This window comes from Pungitius pungitius, chromosome 19, assembly GCF_949316345.1.
Source record: "Pungitius pungitius chromosome 19, fPunPun2.1, whole genome shotgun sequence".
Classification (NCBI taxonomy): domain Eukaryota; kingdom Metazoa; phylum Chordata; class Actinopteri; order Perciformes; family Gasterosteidae; genus Pungitius; species Pungitius pungitius.
The window spans coordinates 12,829,649-12,851,993 of record NC_084918.1 but is presented as its reverse complement, the minus strand read 5'-3'; the positions used below and the strand labels follow the sequence as shown (position 1 = coordinate 12,851,993).

At 46.3% G+C, this 22,345-nt stretch overlaps 1 protein-coding gene across 2 annotated transcripts in view; it reads right to left on the bottom strand.

The window, feature by feature from the left end:
- Positions 1-22,345, bottom strand: part of adarb2 (adenosine deaminase RNA specific B2 (inactive)) — a 179,954-nt gene that overhangs the window by 120,895 nt on the left and 36,714 nt on the right. The window contains exon 1 of one of the 2 annotated variants that reach the window (XM_037455977.2): positions 20,453-21,071. The exons of the other annotated variant lie outside the window; for it this stretch is intronic. Coding sequence (XP_037311874.2) covers positions 20,453-20,555 — 103 coding nt within the window. The 5' untranslated portion in view covers positions 20,556-21,071. Of the gene's footprint in view, positions 1-20,452; positions 21,072-22,345 lie in introns of those variants that run through there. 2 annotated transcript variants of the gene reach the window in all.

Here is a 22,345-nt window from a genome sequence, read left to right as displayed (position 1 = left end):
GGCAACAGTGACTCAAATAACCACCCGTTACAACCAAGGTGGGCATAAGAGCATCTCTGAACGCACAGTACGTCGAACTTTGAGGCAGATGGGCTACAGCAGCAGAAGACCACACCGGGTGCCACTCCTTTCAGCTAAGAACAGGAAACTGAGGCTACAATTTGCACAAGCTCATCGAAATTGGACAATAGAAGATTGGAAAAACGTTGCCTGGTCTGATGAGTCTCGATTTCTGCTGCGACATTCGGATGGTAGGGTCAGAATTTGGCGTCTACAACATGAAAGCATGGATCCATCCTGCCTTGTATCAACGGTTCAGGCTGGTGGTGGTGGTGTCATGGTGTGGGGAATATTTTCTTGGCACTCTTTGGGCCCCTTGGTACCAATTGAGCATCGTTGCAACGCCACAGCCTACCTGAGTATTGTTGCTGACCATGTCCATCCCTTTATGACCACAATGTACCCAACTTCTGATGGCTACTTTCAGCAGGATAATGCGCCATGTCATAAAGCTGGAATCATCTCAGACTGGTTTCTTGAACATGACAATGAGTTCGCTGTACTCAAATGGCCTCCACAATCACCAGATCTCAATCCAATAGAGCATCTTTGGGATGTGGTGGAACGGGAGATTCGCATCATGGATGTGCAGCCGACAAATCTGCGGCAACTGTGTGATGCCATCATGTCAATATGGACCAAACTCCCTGAGGAATGCTTCCAGCACCTTGTTGAATCTATGCCACGAAGAATTGAGGCAGTTCTGAAGGCCAAAGGGGGTCCAACCCGTTACTAGCATGGGGTACCTAATAAAGTGGCCGGTGAGTGTATACGGCTGCACCGATCTTACTCTTTGAGTCCCGACACTGATACCTGGGCCTCGGGTATCAGCAGGTACCGATCCCGGTGTTCAATGGAGAAGCTCTATGCTCTACTGTGTGGAAGATACTAGGATACATATTCTTTGAGTAAGGCAAAACCACCAGACTGTCTTTCCTAACTTGGTAAAATTAAGTTTAAGTTGAAACTCACTAATTTCGTTTCAGACTGTTCAGCTCCCAAAGCCTGCAGCCAATGACAGAGGCTCATTCTGTTTTGATGAAGGCGCTGTTATTTTACTCCCGACATTTGGTAAAGATCGTGCAGTCAGAAGTATTCCACATACAAAAACTAATTAAACTTAAAAGCCCAATATGACCAGAATCTACCATTAATTTGATGACACACAATGATGTCAACAAAGAAAGGATTAAACAGAAACAGGTGGTTTCTGTAACCACATTCAGTACCTGCACTTACATTTCTGTTTTTCAAAGATAACAAGAATCCAACATCACTTCACAACTGAATTACCTCATTTAAAGCTGCAAAGACAGTGTGCAGTTTAATGGATTTTCTCTAAAATACTTTTAGGATAAACATCCAAAAAGGAGAAGACATTTATTCATAATTTAAGGATATATTAACACATTATTGAGGTTTCCCAGACACCAGGGTAAGGAAGTTCTCTTTAAGTGGACCTCGTTGATTTTTTATTCAACTTCCCACGTCCTACTTCATTCCACTAAAATAATTCTCCTCTAAAGTCCCATCACCTTCTGCATTTCCATGCCACACATCCCTCTGCAGCACTGGCAGCAGTTGGCGTCATACCTGACTGTGGGACGGCTCCATCTGTGACCGGTTTGTCCCGGTTCATCCGGGGGATTATCAGCTATCAGCCGCTGACTTTTCCACCGGGGCCGACTCTCAACTCATCTGCTCCTGAGCAGCGCTCCACTGCCCGTCATAATTGAGGCCGATACCCTTCCTGCGTGGCTGCCATCTTGCAGTGCTGCAAACCCCCAATCAAGCTTTCCCTTCTCTGTCTTCTTCCGTGTGCCTTATCTCCAGAAAAACCTTTACCCGGGCCAGGCTGGAAGGGAGGAGGAGACCTGAGCTTGGTGGACAGTTTGCAGTTTTTCTTTTGAAACATCAAAGCTTTGGAATACCAATATTATTATTGTGTTGACTGAAGTCACAGTATTTTGTCTTTGAAACATGGCTGTCAGTTCAGGAAAACCAAAAATGGGGGAATGCAGAGAACCGATTACCCGGGCATGAGGCCGCCAGAACAAAGGCCAGGAAGCGAGCACAGATAGAAACTAGTAAATCTGGGGAAGTGCATGTGGAAATAGCAGGAAAGAGGTTACTACAGGGCAGGAAGGAGAAGCTAGACTGCAGTCAGGTGACTTGGACTCAATGGGCCTGTACGAGTTGTGGAAATGTGGCTAAAAGAAGGGTCACAATAAACAAGGACAAAGAGTGAAAGATTGAATGAAGCTGAGGCCTTGGGAAACACAGTGAGTGTGTGAATGATGTTTTTTTTTTTTTATCAGTTAGACTCTCTTTGTGTCAGAACACTGCCAAGAATTTTGTCCCCATTTCATTTTTTCCCAGAAATCAAAGTCATCCCCCTACGTCAGTCAGATGAGAGTTGAACGGGCTCAGACTGCAGGTCTACTGCGTTTGGTTTTTTTCCCCCTCCTTTGATCGGCGGCGATGTCAGAAGGCAGACTCTCCGTTTGAGGTGCCAGCAAAGGAGAGAACAGCTGACGAGCTGGAACGGCGGCCCTCGCTCTCGTCTATTAACGGAAAAAGCTGTCCGCTAACGATGAACCGTCCACATTTGTGCACACAGGCAAGACGAGCCAGGAGGTGCTCTGGCTGCCGCGACCTCCATGGAGTTGACAAAGGTAAAAGAAAAAAGGCTTTTCACTAAGAACAAGACATAATGACGGTAAAGTGAAAGCCTCTGTTTCCCCTTTCATGCTGATAAAGCACAGGAGCCAATAACCATAGCATCTTTATGCCCTAACAGCATATTAGGCCCATGCGTCATTGCAACCTTAAGATTGAAGAGCGTGTGCGCTCAGGGGTAAAAAGGTATGTAGGTCATCTGTGCCGAACGGGCCACTATTCAAATGTTAAATCACCTTGCAAAAGGAATGAGCCGTTTTCCGCACGTATCACTGATGGCAGCGGTTAAAATGAACCATCAGAACAAGGCGTTCTGACCCAGAATCTGCGGCCGAGATTAGGCGTCACAAAAAACTGAGAAAGACAGCCAGCCAACACAGCGTAGTGTAACAACGGCTGTGTGTGTTTTTATTTTTTATACATCTGCAGTCAAAGACAGTAATAAGTTAAAAGGTTTCCTCCGCCGCTCATTGTTGACCCAATTCCTCTACAAGTAATTCAATGTCATCTCCCTGCAAGGGGAATACAGCTTAGTCGGCTGGTAACAATACCCAGACTAAGTAATGATGTTCCCCCCGCTAACCAACAAAGCCATCCAGCTCGACAAACTTCTTGGACCAGACAGCATCACGGTGTGTAAATCTGCCGTGAAATGTGATCTAACGTTTGATCCCGACGGCGGCGACAGGAGGGGTCAAGACGTACTAGTAAGTGTTTTAAAGTGAAAGGCGCCCAGGTTGTTGGTATTCTACTTGTGTTTTACAATGGGGTGAACTGTATCTCTATTTGTGATCTTGGTGTCACCAGTCTATAAGGGGAAAATTAAAAAAGAGGAAAATTATTGTCTCTACTTCATCTTCTTCTGTACTTTCATTACCACTCATTTCAGCCACTGGTGCCAGTGAAACTAGACCGTTCTCTTTAAACAAACCAGATACAACCTGGAATGCGGTTTGGATGGAGACAAGCTAGCAGTCTCCTTTGCTTCCAGTCTTTTTGCTAAGCTAAGATAACCGTCTAAACTTAAGCCCACATTAGTCCCCTGTCATCTGGTTATACTACACTACACTGTATAAAGTCATTAGAAATTGTATTTGATTGGAGAGCCTCATGAGTTTTGGTTGCATCCATCCATCATCATGCACCTATTCAGGAATATTTTGTATTGTTCTCTAACAGGAATGGGTCACGGCTATGTGGCATAAGCTGGATATCGAGAATAGCAATAGGTCCATTCATTTATATGAAAATGGTGGCAAATGTTACTTCACTGTTAAATTATGAGAAAGGGTTGGCCTTTTTCAAGGAGGCCGATCCTCTGCCGGGAGGCTTTGCCGCTTCTCGCCGGCATCCGTGCGCCAGTCAGTGGGCGCGGGGGAAGACAAATTACCAGAGGAATGACGGGAGAGTAAGGCGAGCTTCCCACTCCCAGCCTCCTCCAGATGGACGCAATTAAACCATTAGCCGGTGAGGGGGGTGGGGGGGTCTGATGACTCCATCAGGACCCATTTTGGGATTAAATAAATGGCGGAAAAGAAAAGCTGCGTTCCAAATTGCTGCGCAGTACTTCACGCGCTGTTTACCAGCAATGCGCATGGAACCCAATGGGGGAAAATGACAGGGGGGGGGGGCACTTTTTCCATACTCATGTGTTGTTATCCTTTTATGCCTACTTCTACTTACATTTTTGATGAACTTGAGCAGCACCTCTGCGCTGGGCGGTAAAGGTGTTCCGCAGTCAGTCTCACTGCCTTAAACGAGGGTGATGATTTAAGATGAAAGATCCGGGGACGCCATCCCTCCAAGGTTTTTTTTTTCTCCCCCCCCTGGGTACAGTTTATCTTCACCTCGGCTGTCCCATATATCTGCGCACGGGGAGGCTGGTGGGGTGAATCGGGGCCAGTCATTACTCACTTTGTACCAAGTCTCTCAGAGCCTGTGCGACTATCCCCGCAAGTGCTGCGGCAAGCAATCAGGGCCACAATGGCAGCGCATTTACTCCCTCTATCTGCGCCTTTTACTGTCTGCTTGGGGTGATAAGACGTCGCTCTGCGCCGCCCGCGAGGGTGCAATGGCATCCGGAGAGCTCCTTTTTCCGTTGAAGCGGCGACGCCTGCTATCCTTACCATCTGACTTTTGGGGGCATTACACCAGATAGCAAAACAAACATGAATAAGGAAACACAGAAGGAGCGTGACCCCACCGATGAAATAATGGCCCGATCGTAAATTCTTCCTGATCCCAGAAAATGTAATATAACTCAAAAGGGCTTGTTTGTTGTGGAGGGGCCAGCGATGGCGTCGGTCGGATCTTAAAGATCTCACACACAGCAGCAGGGGAATCCTGGGAAAAAGTTTTCCTTTCTCCCTGTTGGTAAATGACAGGTCGCACTCTTCGGGTCACCCTGCAATTGAACCTCGGCGTCGAGGTGAAGAACGCGGCGCCTCCGTTTACCTGCCCACCACCAGCCCCCCTTGCACCGCCAACAAGGGGTCTTTTCTTTCTTCCCTTCTTTCCTTACACACCATCAGGTAACACAGGAGCAGCTGCTCTGGGGTGCGTCTTTCTTCTTTACTGACTCACACCCATCCCTCCCTCTCTGTGCACTGCGTCGTCTCCAGTGTTTTCCTCTCTTTCTGTTCCTTGACAATGAAATAAAGTGACACCAATCTCGGGGGGGTGCCCCTCGACACACGAAACACACAGCTGCGCGGCTGTCCCAGTTTTCCAGCCGTCGAACGGCCCGCCTGCCAACACGCCATCCACTTAGTTCCACCAACCACGCCACGCTGCCCTCTTCTTCTTCCTCTTCCTCCCCCCTTCACTCATTTCCTCCCTCTCTCCCGTCAGTCACTTCACCGGATGATGGCAGCGTCACAGATAAGGGCCAAACAGAAAGTCAACACTGCGAACATCTGTTGTGTCTCGCTGCGCACTCGCTCCGGCGCTCCATTCCTACGTTTGATTTGCCTGTCAGCGTCGGGGGAGCGCCACTTCCAGCCGCTATCGTATGGCATGCAACAAGGCTCCCAAAACGCCCTCGTTGAATTAAAAATACAGCAGCATATGCTGCAGACTGCACTTTGTGTTGTTACAAAGAGCAGACGGGGCCCATCTTTAGGAAGTGGAGCACACGCCTGACACGGAGTGGCAAACGGTTTACTGGTACAACAGTTTCTTAGGTAGCTGGAAAGGCGGCAACGCTTTATTTGGCTTTAAATTATAACGAAGGCAGTGACTACATGATGCCTGGGGGGGGTTAGAGGTCGGACACAACAACATTGGAGTGGGGATTATATAAAAAAGTATATTTGACATGATGCTATGATACAATATCCCTCTATTAACAATGTCAATTTATCTTTTTTATCTAGTTTTCCTTCCCTCAGCCAGTTTGTCTACAACTTGCTTCTCTAATAGATACCTATGCATGCCAGTTGGTGAAGACATTGTCAGCAATCAACATGTATTCATTCAAGTCATAGAAGCAAAAAAGGACATGAACTGATGTGACATAGTGGGGCATTGATGCCAGCATGAGGACAGTAAACTGGTGAATGGTATCATTTGGTTTGTTTAGAATGCTGAAAGGCTGTCAATCAAACTCTAGAGAGGACCACACAACATCTATTTTATTTATTGTTTTGGTTAGTTGTTTGGAAGTTTTAAGAATGAGGTTCATTACACTCTTAAAGGCTAAATAACATCATGTCAATTGCAAAAGTTGTCATCACAGACCTCTTTCCCTTAGATTGTTCTACTTAAGTGTTAAATGTTACGGTTCACCTACACAAAGGGAATCACCACAGCCTACTGAACCCAGTGTCTCTCCCTCTTGTCCAGCAGCTACATTGTCAGCCGAGTGTTACATTTTGACACACTGTCGTGACGCCGGCCACAGTGGCTTCTCGCGAGGTGGACGGCAGGCATTGACCGCCGCCCCACAACACCTGCAAGGCAGCGTGGGGCAGAGCGTGTCTCTTGTCGTGGCCAAACAGAGGCAGCGAGGAGAAGCTTTCCGTTTTTGCCTCCATCGACCCTTCCACTTGCTGATAACCACTAGTCTCTATGACATCGCCCCTTGTCTTTCTTCCAAAATCAGCAATTGAACTCAAATCAGCCAAAGATAATACAGCCAACCTCCTCGTTTCCTAGCCAGCGGCGCCAACTCGTGCGGCAGAGACAACAAGAACAAAGGGAGCCGGACAAGGCTTTGCCATCTTGATCCTCCTCTTGTGTCAAGAGCGAAGCGGTGTTTAGCACAGTCCGTGCTGTCTGTTGTTCTGCGTAATTGCCCTCAGCGGCCCTGGAAAAGCACACCGGCCGAGGACGCCCTCCGTCTCTGTTGTTACTGCTGTCTTCATGGACATCGAAGGCGAACCCCGTCCTGGCTGCCTTAACAAAACAAAAAACAACCCACTGGCCTTTTGCTGTGCAGCACAACTCTTTTTTGAAAGATTTACTTCCTCTTCATCCATCAAACTGTCCCACCCCAACCTCAGCCCCATCATCACCCTCCTCAAACCGGGAGAGCTTCTCACCCCGCTGCTTAACCCCTCTTCTCATCTTCTCAATCATCCAACCCCCATCCCATCCTTCACCGTCCCTCAGCTTCTTTCCCTCACACCTGTGCTGGATGGCTTGCAGGGACTTGAGCTGCTGGATTGGGATGCCTGACTGTAAGCGGCACACACACACACACACACACACACACACACACACACACACACACACCAACCAACTACTCTGAGCTAATTTGATCTCCTTTGTCTCGCTGTTTTCTACACACCTGAACAGGGACACAAGACAGTTCTGAGGGAATCACCTCCTTTAACCATCCATCATCCGGTCTCACTCCACGCCGTCTCCACGTGCAACCCAGCACTGCTCCACTTTCCTCCTACCTCCCGTTAGACGGTCTCTGGAGCCCATTTTTTGTGCTTTCGTTGCGGGAGTCATGGACTCGAAGGCAACAGAGCCGGGAACCCAGTGGGGGTGAAGGGTACATGCTCACAGACATGGATGGGTAGCCGCTTGAAAGGCAGGTGGGTTTATGAAGACAATGGCTCGGCTTTATGGAACATTTGTGGACTTCCTGGCTAACATCCCCTTCCTAAGTAGAGAGAGGAGAAGGGCACTTGCTGTTTGAGATGGAAACTAAGGGTTTATGGGAAATGTGGTGCAATACAACAGGAACATATGGAACAATATGATCCCCAAACTTGTACCAGATAGCTTATTTCTAACTTCTTCTACAAGAAGTTCCTACGTCTAAACAATTATCAAAGCTATTAGCTTAAGTTATTATCCATCCCTGTATGCTAACATTACCTGCTTTTTTGCCAAATGTTTTGAGAAATTGCTCACATGAAATGTAGCAACACGAATCTCTACCACGCTGCGTGCCTCATATTGATCTGAGGGTCAGTATTATTTACAGAAAAGTGTGGCTCCGCCCCCTCGTTCAAACACACTCACTGGTGCAGAAAGGAGAGGTTTGACACTTTTTTTCTGCAGGGATCTGCTTCCGTACTAAAGTACGAAGAGCACAATTTATCTCCGGACCTCATCAATACTTGGGAGTTCATGGCAGCATCCCTGACCAGCACAAATGGCATACAAAGCTAGTTATCTGGGGCCAAAGTATCAGACATAAAGACTAAGAAGATCGTTGAAAATGTCCTAGAAATGTACATCACAGATTACCTACTAAATTGCTTATTTGTGCTGTGGTATCAGGTGAACTGAGGTATGCACATGGGAAGCTGGTTCCACAGTTGATTGGAGAAAACAGTAGTTAACCTTCTATGAGCCCTGAATAGCACGCGGGTGTTTTTCTTCCCACATATCAGTGAATACAGCCTGAAAAGGCCCGATAATATCAGATGATCACGATGTAAAAACGATTATGATCAGTGAGATGATGGCAATAAAGACTGCATATTAGTTCATAACGACTTGCAATAGGAGTGTGTGTGTGTGTGTGTGTGTGTGTGCCGAGGTGGAGGGGGGGGCTTAGAGCAAAACAATGCCGGCTCCCATTTCCTCAAGTTTAATTAAATGGCTTGTGACAGCGCGCATGTGAGGGCATATCACCCGCGCGCCACTTGACTCCCGTCATTAGGGTGTGATGGCGCCAGGCTACACCAGCTTTATAAGCGTATTTTTAGCAATAATAACCAGCTGGTGAACATAGATGGCTGTGAAAGAGCTCTGAGGGGGTCTGAGCTATTTTTCAGATGTGTGTGAGTGATTATGACACGGGCCTTCCATCTCACCTCACCTATAACGAAGCGATCACAAAGCGGCAAGAGGAGTAAAATGTCACAGTAACAGTCATCAGAGTCTACTGCCAATTGGCGTCCCAATTTCTTTTTTTTTTAAAAGGTAAAAAGAGCTAATTGCAAGGACTCAGAAAGCCACTCCGGTGGGAAGCCTTGGCTGTCAAGGGGCAACCACGGCTCACGGTTGCACAGGATTTGGAGTCGATCGGCATCTTCTGATTCACCTCATGCAAGTGACTTGAGAAACAAATCGCTCGGTGCATCTTGCCACCGGTTCACAGCGCCATGACAGCCAATCTAACGCAGCCTATAAGGATCGGATGACCATCTTGGCAAGAACAGGGGTCGGTGACTAGCGGGATGCTTGGAGGACTACAGTCCGAGAGCTGTAGCCCGCTTTGATGAAGGGGGGTGGAAAATGGTTTATTCCAGATTAGTGCCTGGAGCTACTTTCACGCAGGATAACTGAAAGAAGATCCTGCTGCGTCATCGCGCCTGCACGGCACTGTAAATACGCCAACAGATGTATCCGTTCTAGAGTATCGGAGTTTATGAACATATTTGTAGAAGAATCAAACTTCTGGAAACTTGTTAGCTCAGTCAGGTGGTATTCATTTTCAGTTGGTCATTTCAAATCAAGGCATTTGTCATCATAAGACGTTTTAGATGTTATTCAGCTTCCTTGTCATGTTAAATGTTCAACTTGCCAGTGTGGGTTCTCTTCACATGATAATCCTATTTTTCTTGAAACATATCCATTGTTATAAGCTGAGGCTGCAACACTCCCGATTAGGCCTCAGCGATCATTAAAGGTTCGTGTTATTCTATCTCATCGAAGCAGGTGATGTCTGTGGCTCCGTTAAGTGTCTCCCATTACAAAAGGTACATTCTGAAGCGGTCTTCATTAAAAAGAGTCTAATGAGTGGAAATGAAAGACAATGAATCTGTTCGCCATTCAAGCCCACCTTGCTCTTTACTGTTAGTGAAGACTAATGATAATGCATTCTGCAGCTCTAACAAAGAGCCAATCCATATGCCCTCCGACTCATTGCATAACAACGCTCCGACTCACGGCCACGAGGTCTGTGGGTGACACTCAAAGCTAATCTGTGTTGATGTTGTGCTCCATCCCATTTTCATCATTGCAATTGACTTGCTATAGTAAAGCCCAACAAGCTAATGTTTTTATGTTGCAATACAAATGCGTTTACAAATGATGGTTAAGGAGTGGTACAGAAACCTTAATTATTCTAACCAATGACGAGAACGTCTGGATGTTTGTATTCATGGGGTCGACTGTAACACAATCCGTCCGTCAACATCTCTAAAGCTCACCAAATAAAACAATTATATCGTCTGAATGAAAATAAATCTGTTAATAGTATTCATGCCGAGCTAAATGGATGAACATACAGTGGGTGAAATAAGTATTGACCACGTCACCATTTTTCTCAGTACATACATTTCCAGAGGAGCTATTGACATAACATTTTCACCATTTTCACCCTGTGTCATTTCACGTTATTACACATAACTTTATTTCTGAACTTCTTTGTTTTGGTATGTATGTATTACTGGTGAAAATTTCATGTCAATAGCTCCTTTGGAAATATATTTATTGAGAAAAATGGTGACATGTTCAATACTCATTTCACCCGCTGTATATAGGTGTATCTTCTCAACAAAGGGACATTAGTATTAATCTGGTCATGTTATTATCATCAAGAATTTGAATATGAATGTATTTTTAAAAATGTATTTTTTTCCTATTCTTTCCGTCTTGCTAAGCTAAGTGTGTGTTTCTCTTGTTGGTGATGATCTTCACACCATACCACAAGAAAGCAAATGAGCAAATATAAATATGTGTCCTTGATAAAACACCTGATTATGTATAATGAAGTCAAACCTTATTTATACTTCTCAATAATAGATTATGCACATCTGAAATGCCACAGAAGATTGAGAGCATTAAGTACAGGACAGATGGGAAATTGTTAATAGCTACACAATGTGTAAATTATAAAAAACAAAATAGCTCCAACAGGGCAGCACGAAAATTAACACAAAACAATAAATGCATGCAGGAAACTGAGTCTCTGTGTAAGGCAATAAGTAAGAGCATGTGTGTGTGTGTGTGTGTGTGCGCAGAAGAATGCCTAAAAAGACAGGCATACTTGCCTAGTGACAAATGGCCTTTTGACCTTTGCATTAACCGGCCCCAGTGGGTGATAACTCATGACCCCGTGGATCCATCCCTCACCCCAGTGAGGATAATTGCGATGATGAACGCACCCGCTTGCTGCTGTTTAGAGAGCCCTGAAGTCGCAGCCATTACAAAGTACCGGGGCGGGGAGCTGTGGCTGAGTCTACTTTTCTTGCCGGGCCCATCCGGCAGCAGCAGGCCGGCACGGCACTAACTAGCACTGCACCACACAGAGCTGGCGCCCACTCAGGGTCAACTAATAGCACGTATCGGTCTCACAGCACACTCGATGCCGTGTGCTCAACGTACGACGTGTTCCTGCTGCATTGGAACGAAACATTTAGGAACTGCGTGCTGAAGAATTTGTAAAACGGGAAATTCATTTAGAAAACGCAACTCAGCCACATCCTGGGACTTTTTCAAAGAACAAAGTTGATCAAACTCAAGATTTCTCCTGTACACTTTGCGCCATACAAGTACGTTATTTCATTCAAAAGTACTGATGCTTTGACCGAAAGGAGTTTGTAACAATACTAATAGCAGCATGATGGCGCACGTGACGTCCTCTTTAAGCCTCGGCCATGGCCGACAGTGACGAGAGGAACAGGTGCCGGCAAGAAAATAGCACCTCACACGGGCGAGCTGCAGATGCGGCCACTTCTGTAATCGCCATGTTTGGGGGGCGTTATCAGTAACAAACCCAATGGGCCTCGGTGAGCTTCCTGCAGCTCGGGCCAGAGACCCACGTGACTGATGATTACTTGGAATCCATTGTTTGTTTCTGGACATTTAGGAAAGAATGTGTGATTTGGAAAAGCACCAATTCTGATTTGGAGTTAATGATACGTTTAACTGAGCGTTACACACATACATTATGCAGGCGGCGGTTAAAAAACAAAACCCACGGTATTCCCCTTAGTACTTTTTAATTCAGCATCGTCTGGAATGGTGACTACTTCAACTCTAGTCAGTGTAATTAAACCTACATTTTATTGGTAAAACATTTTTATAAAAACCTGCATCCACGAATCCAAACCTATATGATAATATCGAAACATCAGATTTGACAACATTTTGGATTTACAAAGCATTAAAAGCCAATCTTACCCTTGGAGAAGTTTAATGTTGAATACATGGCGTCATTTTCTGTGCTATGTCTTCTCTGCTGTAATATATACTCCTTATGCATACATAAATACTCAACTATGCACTTTATTAAGTCACTTTGAAAGACCTGATGTCCTGCTTTGTTCTCTGAACAGCATTATTACTTTCATACTCATTATTTCAAATTACATTATTTTAATACGTTAAGACGTATATGAAAATATCATAATGTGGCTTCAAAACAAAGTGACGACTTCCTCTTCAGTTCATCCCAACAAATGTGCCAGAGACCTTAACAATAAGTGACAGGAGGTTATTGAGGATGAACCTTGTTTATCATTTCAATATGAAACATGTCCAGCAGGCTTTTTTCTTATCATATTGCATGTGGGGACTTGCATAGCATACCTTGTGTCTAAATCCGGAACGCCGGTTATGTAGGTTGGTCTGTGCCGGCGCGTCGGGGACTCTTTCCACCCACAGGCTCCTTCTGACTTTGTCCTTTACGCAAGACAACATTTGCAGCCTCGGGTACCGCGCACCCTTCACCCACAGCTCTGGCCCCAAAGCACCACTGTGGGATTGTTGTTGAGGTAGAAGACCTCAGGGCGGAGGAGTGGAATGGTCCACCGTGCCAAAGCCGATCCGAGCGGCCCAGTGCCAAAGCACCGTCCAAACAAACCAGCGGTATCCGACTGGATGTGTACCCAGGCCTTATCTGGGCGAGGCCAAATAGGCTCCGAGCTATCAAAGGCAACGGATGAGTGAGCGGAACTTTTGCTTTTTCCGGCAAATGCAAACACATCCATCACGCTCCACCACTTCAAGCTGTACAAATCAAAATCAGGATAGGTGAAATAGGGAGGGAGGAGTGCTTGACCGTTAGAAACGGGATAACAGAACTCCACTTACCGCTGGGATGGGCCCAGAGGAAGAGGAAACTAACTCGCCTATCGATGGCCGAACGGCCGCTAATGCAGCCGAGGATTTTTTTTTATTTTTTATGAATACATTTGAAAGGACTTGCCAGATAAGCCCATTGGCCTATCCTAGAGAGAGCCCCTAAAGGATCCTGGGATCAATGGATAAGAGAGGGTCTATCGTTGGGCTGTTATTTAACGCTGGCGAGCGAGTAAAATAAGGAAGCAGGCGGGACGCTCACAAGTGAGAGCGCTCGCCATCATCGCTGCACTAATCTGCCATTAGGAAACGCCGTCGGCCACGCAGGTCTAATATGCGCCGGGTGTATTTACCTCTCGCACGTCTATTTGCATACTCGAGTAAAAGAGGGGATGCTTTCTTGACCCCTCATACAAAGAGAGGTGAAAATGTCACAGCGCAGTGTGTACAGGTGTAGTAATGGGAGTTATTGACATGGACCTCTTTACTGCACAGAGATAATGCGTTCCTACCCATAATGCATACCACTTATTACATAATGCTGTGATCATCAGGAGGTTATTTCCAATTAGAAACGAGTGACTGTTTTCTAAACCCCTCCTCCAAACAATCATCGACCCATCATATATTTGCAATGCTCCACATGTCAATCTTCAAGTTTTTTCCACATGCTTGACTGTTATGCAAAGAACTACAGCTAAATTAGTTCTCCATATGTTTATATTGTGTGTGGTGGATTATGTCTGAGTTCTATCTGATTAAAACCAAAGAACACACTAGTATTAAGTCTTCTAGAAATACAGCATGTTGGTGTTGATTTATTGAATTATGGTTAATTCAAAGAGAGATAGACTATAAATAAAATGTTACTTCATGACAGGCCACTTGTGCTTGACAGGTTGGTTTGGTCACAGGCATTGGGATGTTAGGCTAAATAGTTGACCACCTACAATAGCACTGTAATAATAACAGAGAAGAACCCCATGCCAACAAAGGGAAGGTCAAAAAAAAAAAAAATCCACAGTGCTGACGGAGCAAAAAGGTACCCACTTCTCAAGCTTCTCAGATTCACATTAACGACCTAAAAAATATATATATTAGGGATGACAGCAGTGATTACGGTGATTGAATGTCCACCTCGGCCCAAGTTGTGAGGACCCACTTCAAGGTTAAGACGAGCTCCTCCGGTTGGGGGTGCGCCGCAGTGCGTCCCGAGGTTGACGAGGTGTAGGACTCTACCAGACCTCCGGAGAAAGCCCTCAGGAGGGGCCCTCTCATGAAGCAGGCCATCTTATTAATGGTAATAAATGCTGTTAGCGGCCTCCATTCACCCACCCTCCACCCCTCCTCCTACAGCACGTGTCTATGCTGGGCTAAAGTCCTCTTCATTAACGTTATCTCCAATAGGCACCCCGTCTGATGGCGAGGGGGGGGGGTGGGGGGGGGGGGTGCCGCGGCTAAGCTGCTTCATCCAATTTCATTATTCCATATGAGGCGGGGTATCGGTGTTAACTTTGCTTTGTCAGCACGGCAGACGGGCCACTTGTGCCGTCATGTGCCCCGAGGAGGCGCGCAGGTTGTCAACGGGGCAGAACACACCAGCTGATCGGACGCTGCGACAGGGCCTTTTAATGTCGCCGTGACTTTGGGTTTCCAAATGCACTCAACAGCCGCTGAGCACACCTCACGACAGACTTGTCGGGTTTCGGGTCCGAGGTCTGTGTAGCGGCCAGAAAGAAAGAAAGAAATTCTCACACTTTCTCAAGCTCATGAAATATGTCCGTTTGCACAGGAGCAGCTACCTGAATACGGAGGAGCACAACAATAACAGTGTGCCTGTGTGTGTGTGCGTGTGCATGTGTGTGTGTGTGTGTGCGTGTGTGCGCACGCAGCAGAAACGAGAGGGGAATGAAAGTGCAGAGAGAGCAAACGAGAGGAAAGAGGGAGGGGGGCGGGGGAGGAGTGTGGAACTGCGGAGCGTCAAATGATCTGGCCTCTCTCCAGGCGTGATGACTCAGGGACGATGGCACAGTTTGAGCTAATTAGGATCATAAACTGGAGAAATGTTTTTCCACCGTGAGGTGGACGAGGGGGTGGGGGGGAGGGGAGGTGGGCTTCCATGCTGTGGCAGGACTTGAGATTAGATGTGAGCTTGTCCAGAGACCATACTTAAATAGTAAGAAAATAAACTGCTGTGTGAATGAACCTGCAGCCACGTGAGTGCGAGTCCTGAGGAGACTTTACCGGATGGTGGTGTTTCCGTATGAGGACGGCGGTCATGATGCAACACCGGGCACGGAAAGTTTCCTCTGACTCCTGGAAGAAATCAGGACAGCTCCCCAAAAATGTTTGTAAAACAAAGTCCTCATTCTAGTCTAGAAGGTACAACATTTGCTTCCTAAGGGTTGCCCTCTCTGCTGGTTGGGACTTTATTGTCTGAGAGGAAGTCGGACGATATGAGCCCGAAGGTTAATATTCCACTGGGACAACAGTGAAGATGCTAGACACAAGCGTATCCATCACACGTCCCTATCGAGGGAAGACTTTTACGTGAATTTAGTCCAATAATGATACAAAGATTCATGTAGTATTTTTCTTGCATCTTTTTATAATGCAACACATTTGGGGCCAAAGACATGCTCTCTTTCTCACACACCAACGGCCCGCAAAAATGCTGCTGACCCGCCCACCACATCTCCCTTTGAGGGCTGACAGCTCGCTGCGAGCGGCGCATACACAGACAGGCCCAAACCTGTGCTAAGACACACACTCTCACACACACACACACACACACACACACATTTACACTCAGCAGCTGATACACTCCGGCGCATAATTCCCTCTGCACTCACACATACGTTAGTAAAACTATATTGCAGCATGGCAGTTCCCAAAGGTCTCCCCTTAAGTAGTTGATGTTCTGAAAGCTGTTGTGGGTGATGGAGCGCAGTACATGACTAACGCAATCAAATGTCTGTGTTGGGTTGTCATAGCAACACGCGCGACAAGTTATTTGTGATGTGAGTAATACCCTTATCTCCCCAACTGTGGGAGTCATCAAACAAAAGGCTAATTAACGTATGTCACCTTCTGATTCTTGGTTTTTTTAAATCTACATCTGTGCTTTCTAATTATTTTTCTTCATTTTTACATATACCCGGGACTCTTTTTTGCCACGACGTGAATGAGGCGGGTGTGTTGCCCAAAATTTGTTTTCCGCGCCTGAACTTTAAGTACAATTTCTCACCGCCGAGCTCCAAAGAGCCAAGAGGGACTATTACGAGATAATTACTAATTATGCTAATGTGCTAAAGTTGTGCTATTCCTCTTTTCCTTGGTCATTTTATCAGCCGTCCTCAAGAGAGCACAGTCAGTGGTAATAACCTTTTTTTTTTCTCTCCCTCAGCTAAACGTTCAGTCAGTTAGAGGACGCCGTGTCCTAAACCGCCAACTCCTCCACCGCTAGCCTTAATCAGGGGAGCGCCCGTAAATGCACAAAGCCATGCGCGCGCACGCCGACGGGCTCCGCGGTGTTTCCTGTCGCCGCCGACCTTCATTAACCTCATGAATGCCGGCGGCATTTTCTTTCTTTTTCTTTTCTTTTGTCGACGCATTGAAAATGCGGTTATCGGCAAAAGCACAAACAAGTGTGAGAAAAGTGATGAGAGAAACGCATCTTTGTCTCCCTCCCACTGCACACAGGAAACATTTGGAATATTAATGTGAGGCATTGCACAGAGCGCACGCTGTACAGGTAGGGATTCAACCATGTTAGATTGTCAATGAAGGAGCAGGCAGACACAGACCACAGACCAGCCTCCTCCACGAGGAACAGCAGAGGCTCTCCACTGTCGGGGCTCGAGTGTGACAACTTTTCAATGAGCTCTCTGCAGCATTATTCAGCTGTGAGCACACGGTTTCTCACCATCTCACACAAATAGCTTTTTATCGGCGCGGTTACACAGGCTCTGGCAGCCACGCTGTGGAAACTGTACACCGTCTAAATCTGAGCGCTTCTCTTTGCGGTGCTGTCTTCGCTCAAACAGCTGTGTGACTGCAAGTTTGCTTCAGCTTCGACAAAACGGTATCATGACAGACTTAGCGACAAAAGATGCTCTTCATGAAGTTGAGATCCCAAATTGAGCTGTATTTGAGGGCCAGAGAAGAATCTCATTTTTCCTGTCCGGGGGGCTATTGCGGATACCATGTGACTACCGTGTATCTGGGCAGCTCACACACGGTGAGGCAAGGTGTTATGTACTCAGCATTAGTTTTAAAATACCGCTAACTCAGCCACTTTAAATGCCACGTTTCTCTAAAGGCTGACACAAACATCACACCAAGTGGCTGCAGTCTGCTACTCTCTTGTGTTCTTTGCACCTAGGCGCTCTGGATGACAAGCTGATCTACTGCACGCCAAGTGAATGGGACGATAACTGTAGTTGTAAAAATATAAATGTTGCTCCATAAATCTCTTCACGTTTTTTTAAATAAAGAAACATTGTGGATAAATGACAAAAGAACTCACATTTGCTGATGATCGACTAAATACCGCAGACAGTCGCCACACACACACACGCACACACACACACACACACACGCACGCGTGTTGCTGACGTCATTAAGGGACGGCGTGAATCCAGAGCCTGTGTTTAATCAAGGGGGAGACGCACAGCGTGTAGGAGGACCCCTGAAGGAGCGCTGGCAAACACGGTGGAGCCAAACCGATGCGGTGTCCATCCGCACAGCTGGGAGCAGCCCTATGACCCCCCCCCACACCGAGAGCAGCAGAGAGGGCGAGGTTAGAAAAAAAAGAAAACACAGATGAGGAATATGGTAAAGTGTGGGATTTCAAGGAATTCTGAGCCTCGTAATCTCTGGGGGGGGGGGTCACTTTAAACTCTTTTGAATACACACAAAAGGTTTTTTGCGATTCCATCTACAAATAATCTGCAGTTTTTTTGAGGGATTAAGCCCCCCAGGGGAACGCAATAATCCCTCCGTGCCTTTATATTTTTATTTTAGCCATGAAGTTTGTAAGAAAAAATATTTGTCTCATATCTCAAGAAGATGATCAATTGGCAATTGCGATTAAGAATTAAGGGCGAGTGCTAAAAACTAAACACATTTGTAAAATCATCATATATCTCCTTCATAAACACACCCACACAAACAGGAGATGTGATTGAATATTTCAGCACAGTGACCCCCACCCCCCCATCTCTTTTCTGAAGCTTTTTGGAGGAGTCAGCGGCCCCTCAGCATTTCCCAAAGACACAGTTCATTTACGGGAGGCCCTTGAACTGGTCCCCTAATGTCCCGTGTTATCAGAACGAATCAGCAGTGCTGATAAATTAGCCGTCTGCAAAAAAAAAAACACGGCGCGGAGGCCCGCCGGCTAACGCTCGCACGTCCCCGTGCTCCTCGAATGCGACGCCTAATGTCGTGGAACCAATTCTGCAGTTTCCATTATGTAAATACATTTGCCTCGGCGCTATTTTTTATGTATTGTCTCCACTGTCTCGATTACTTGGGCTATTAAAAATCAAGAGGCAATGGAAATGAGGTGCGGTTGTCTGTTTGCAGCTTGATGACAGGCGCAGAGTGTTTCTTGGAGCTCGTCGAGCGTTCCGTGGCGCCGGGCACGTCGAGGTGCTCCGAGCGTTCATCCGTACTCCCCAATGTGACACGTTGATGCATCCAAGCATGACCCGCACATACAGGCCCACTCACAACGCTTATGTTGTTTTTTGCTTCTTTTTGGATCGTCTCTGCTCTATTGAAGAGGGGACCTAAAATGTGTGTGTCAGGAAGTCAAATAAAAAAAAGGAAGGTTTGATGCTTCGGTTCGGGTGACTTGTGTAAAGTAGCCAAAACACCGCTGAAAATAATCAAGAAAACTAAAGCACGCAGAGGAAGAACTTCTGTGTTGAGCTTTTAAGTATGCACGGATGCTTTTACTGACATCCAAACAACGTCCTCCCTAATCTTTTTTTAAATGTCATTTTCTCCCTGTGAGGCACAATATCAAATAAATTGACGTAAAATGACTCTGCAATCCCAGTGCACCAGTAGTGAACAACATCTTGCAGTCGATTTGGACTATTTTATAATAGACGAAGAAAGATGGACGTGTGCGAACAGTCAAAGTGCTGTAAATTATTAGTTGCTTTGCCGACAGCATGAGTGGCATTAAATACACGACTGTCAAAGGCAGAGAAACGGAAACACCTTCCTGCAGGGTGCAGGGCACGAATAAAAAAAGAGGACTGGCATCAGTCTCTCTAAGGCTGCACAGAGAGCGCTGCATCCCAAGTTAGGTTTTAGTCACTCAACGTCCACACGCTTTTACATTTTGATTGCAGAAATAGTTCAATGTTCCACGGTGAATATTGTGACATCGGCTCCATTCACAACTCTTCTACAGCAGATTGGGGGGAGAACTAATTCAGAAATAAACACACATTAAATTAAATAGTAGATTCATATTATTCTATTCTAAGACACAACTAACGGGATCTTTCTTTCCCGAATGAAGCCCAGGAACGTTTTCCAAATTTGAGAATTTTAGTATTTAGTACAGTTGGATTTAAACTCTAATGATTTAAACAAGTTTTGATTTTAATTTTAAACATGCAGTTCGATTAACACGGCGTTTCCTTTAAATAATATTGGGAATATTGTAGGTTATGAATATAAACGGACTTGGTAATGTTGAAGGAGATTAAATGTTTTTTTAGAAAGTGATAAAGTTAAAGCCGCTACGGAGACCACGTCGCGTGCCCGGCGGATGCTTCCGGATTTAAATAATAAGAATAAAACCATCTCCATCACAAGCACGCGTTTTAACTTGTGTTTATGCCGGTGAGTAGTTTAATGTTGTCGTTGTGCCATGTTCGAGACAATTGTTTGACTTTGTAAAAAAAAATAAAGGACGCACACTAATAACAACTAAACTTTAAAAGAGGAAATATCTAAATGAACAATGCGTCATTTAAAGCCTACGGCCGTCGTTACTCCTCGTTCGTTCTTTCCAGCCTTTTTCAAGCGGCTCGAACTTAATGCGCCGCCGCGGAGCTCGCTCCCTGCGCAGGCGGAACAAGAGCGTCCGATGCCCCGCGAAGGTGCGCACGACCTCTGCTCTCGCACTGGGACCGAAAAGAAAGGAGAAAAAGAAGGAAAAAAAAAAACAGAAAGCGGGTCGCGTGTGAAGTTGTACCTTTCCTCTTGGATCGCCTCCTCCGCCTCCTCTTCAGCTTGCATTTCACCTGTCCGCTCGGAGCCCCGGACGCGCGGCCGCCGTTGCCGAGCACGGATGCCATGAGCGCAGCCTCTGGAGCGCGGCGCGGCTCGACTCCCCTTCGGACTTCGATCGCTTCCGTCTTTGTTGCGCTCCGACAGCGCAGCGTCCCGCTCCCGCGTTGATTCGGACTGTGCTCTCGTCCCTCCTTGTGTGTGAGTGTATGTGCGTGTGTGCGTGTGGTTTTCCCGGTCGCCGTTCCCGTGTCACCTCTGGAAACTCCTGGTCGCCTCCGGCTCGCGGAGCGACTGTCGGGCGGCTCTAAGGCAGCGCTGGTGCCGGCGCGCCGTTCGACTCTGCGCCTCTGCACAGATTTTGGGCATCAGCCACTTTGGATTCAATCATGCAGGACGCTTATCTATTTGCTGCCGAGCTTTCTAATTAGGGTCCAATCGTGGCTGTCTGGGAGGTGTGACATCACCGGCGACACCCACCAACTCGCACCCCTTATTCACCCGCTGCTTTATAAAATGTTTCTTTTATATATATATTTTTTAAATCCTCCTCCTACTTTTTTCTTTCGGCATTTCTTTCTTTCTCGTTCTTTGCACTGCAGGGTAAGTCTGTTCTCTTGCGCCCTCCACAGAGGAGGGGGTCAGAGGGCAGCACAGCCCCACTGTGCCATCCTGGCTCATGGGGACATCGGCAGGTTGGATACTTTGCAGTGTGGAGGACATTTGTTATTCCTGCAGGTTTCCAAACCTGCAGCAAAATCACCACAAACTTGAGGCTGAAAGAACCAGATGTAGATGTCCAGTGTCCAGAAATGAAGATGCCAAATCGGAAAGAAGGAGAGGGAAGATCTTCCCCCCCCTTGTTTCAGATTTGGCATCTTAATTTCTTTGCATAATTATGGATCTAATAAATTCCCTCCGTCTCTGTTCTAAAGTCATCAACAATTCCACAAAGGGAGATTACTCTAAGACCCAAAATGCTCAATTAGCACAAGCTCACATTAAATGTGTCTTTGATATACAGCTTGAGTCAACTTCTGCTAACTTTGCAAGCTTTAAAGCATATAAGTGTACGACGAAATGGGTCTTTTATTGAGAAAATCTGCTTGGGGGTGTGGGGTTTTGCAAATGACCTTCTCCACTGACAGTGAGTTGCAGCCACAGAGTTTGAGGCTTGTGGCGGGGTTCTAGGTGTGGGTGCAGAGTCGAGGCTTTCACAAAGCATTTGTTGGCTTTACGGGCTGCGGGTTGTTGTTTCGATCCCGGGGCCTCTACACTGCGCAGGTGTCTTAGAAACGCCCCGACAGTGAGAGAATAAATCAAAGTGGATATGTTCGGGCCTTATCAAAACACACTATTTCACTATTCTATGTGTCTGTTTGCATCACTTAAACTTTGTATTTCCGGCATGTGCAGTTTTTGTATAAAGGACGTATGTAAAAATAACAAGACTCAAACCGCTTGAAATGTTGTCATTTTCCCACTCCAGAAAAAGATAAAAGAAATCTCCTTCACCCTTGCCAGTTCCCACACTCTTTTAGGTTGATGTCCAACAAAGAAAAACAAGGCATCTGCAAAAAACAAAACCCACAATGACATTTGCTGATGTCAGATTAAAAAAGTCACTTTGAGGCTCTGTTGTCGGGTGGAAACATTCTCTCCCGGGCCCGAGGGGGAGAGAAAGCAGACAGAGGGAGAGAGAGAGAGCGAGAGAGAGAGAGAGAGAGAGAGAGAGAGAGGGTGGTGGGGCCATCCTCCACGGTGCAGCCTGCCCTCAGGACGCCCACAAATATCCATGTAAATTGCAGTTTAAGAGAAATCAATACAAGTGACAAGTCGCCAATGCCACAATCTGGGG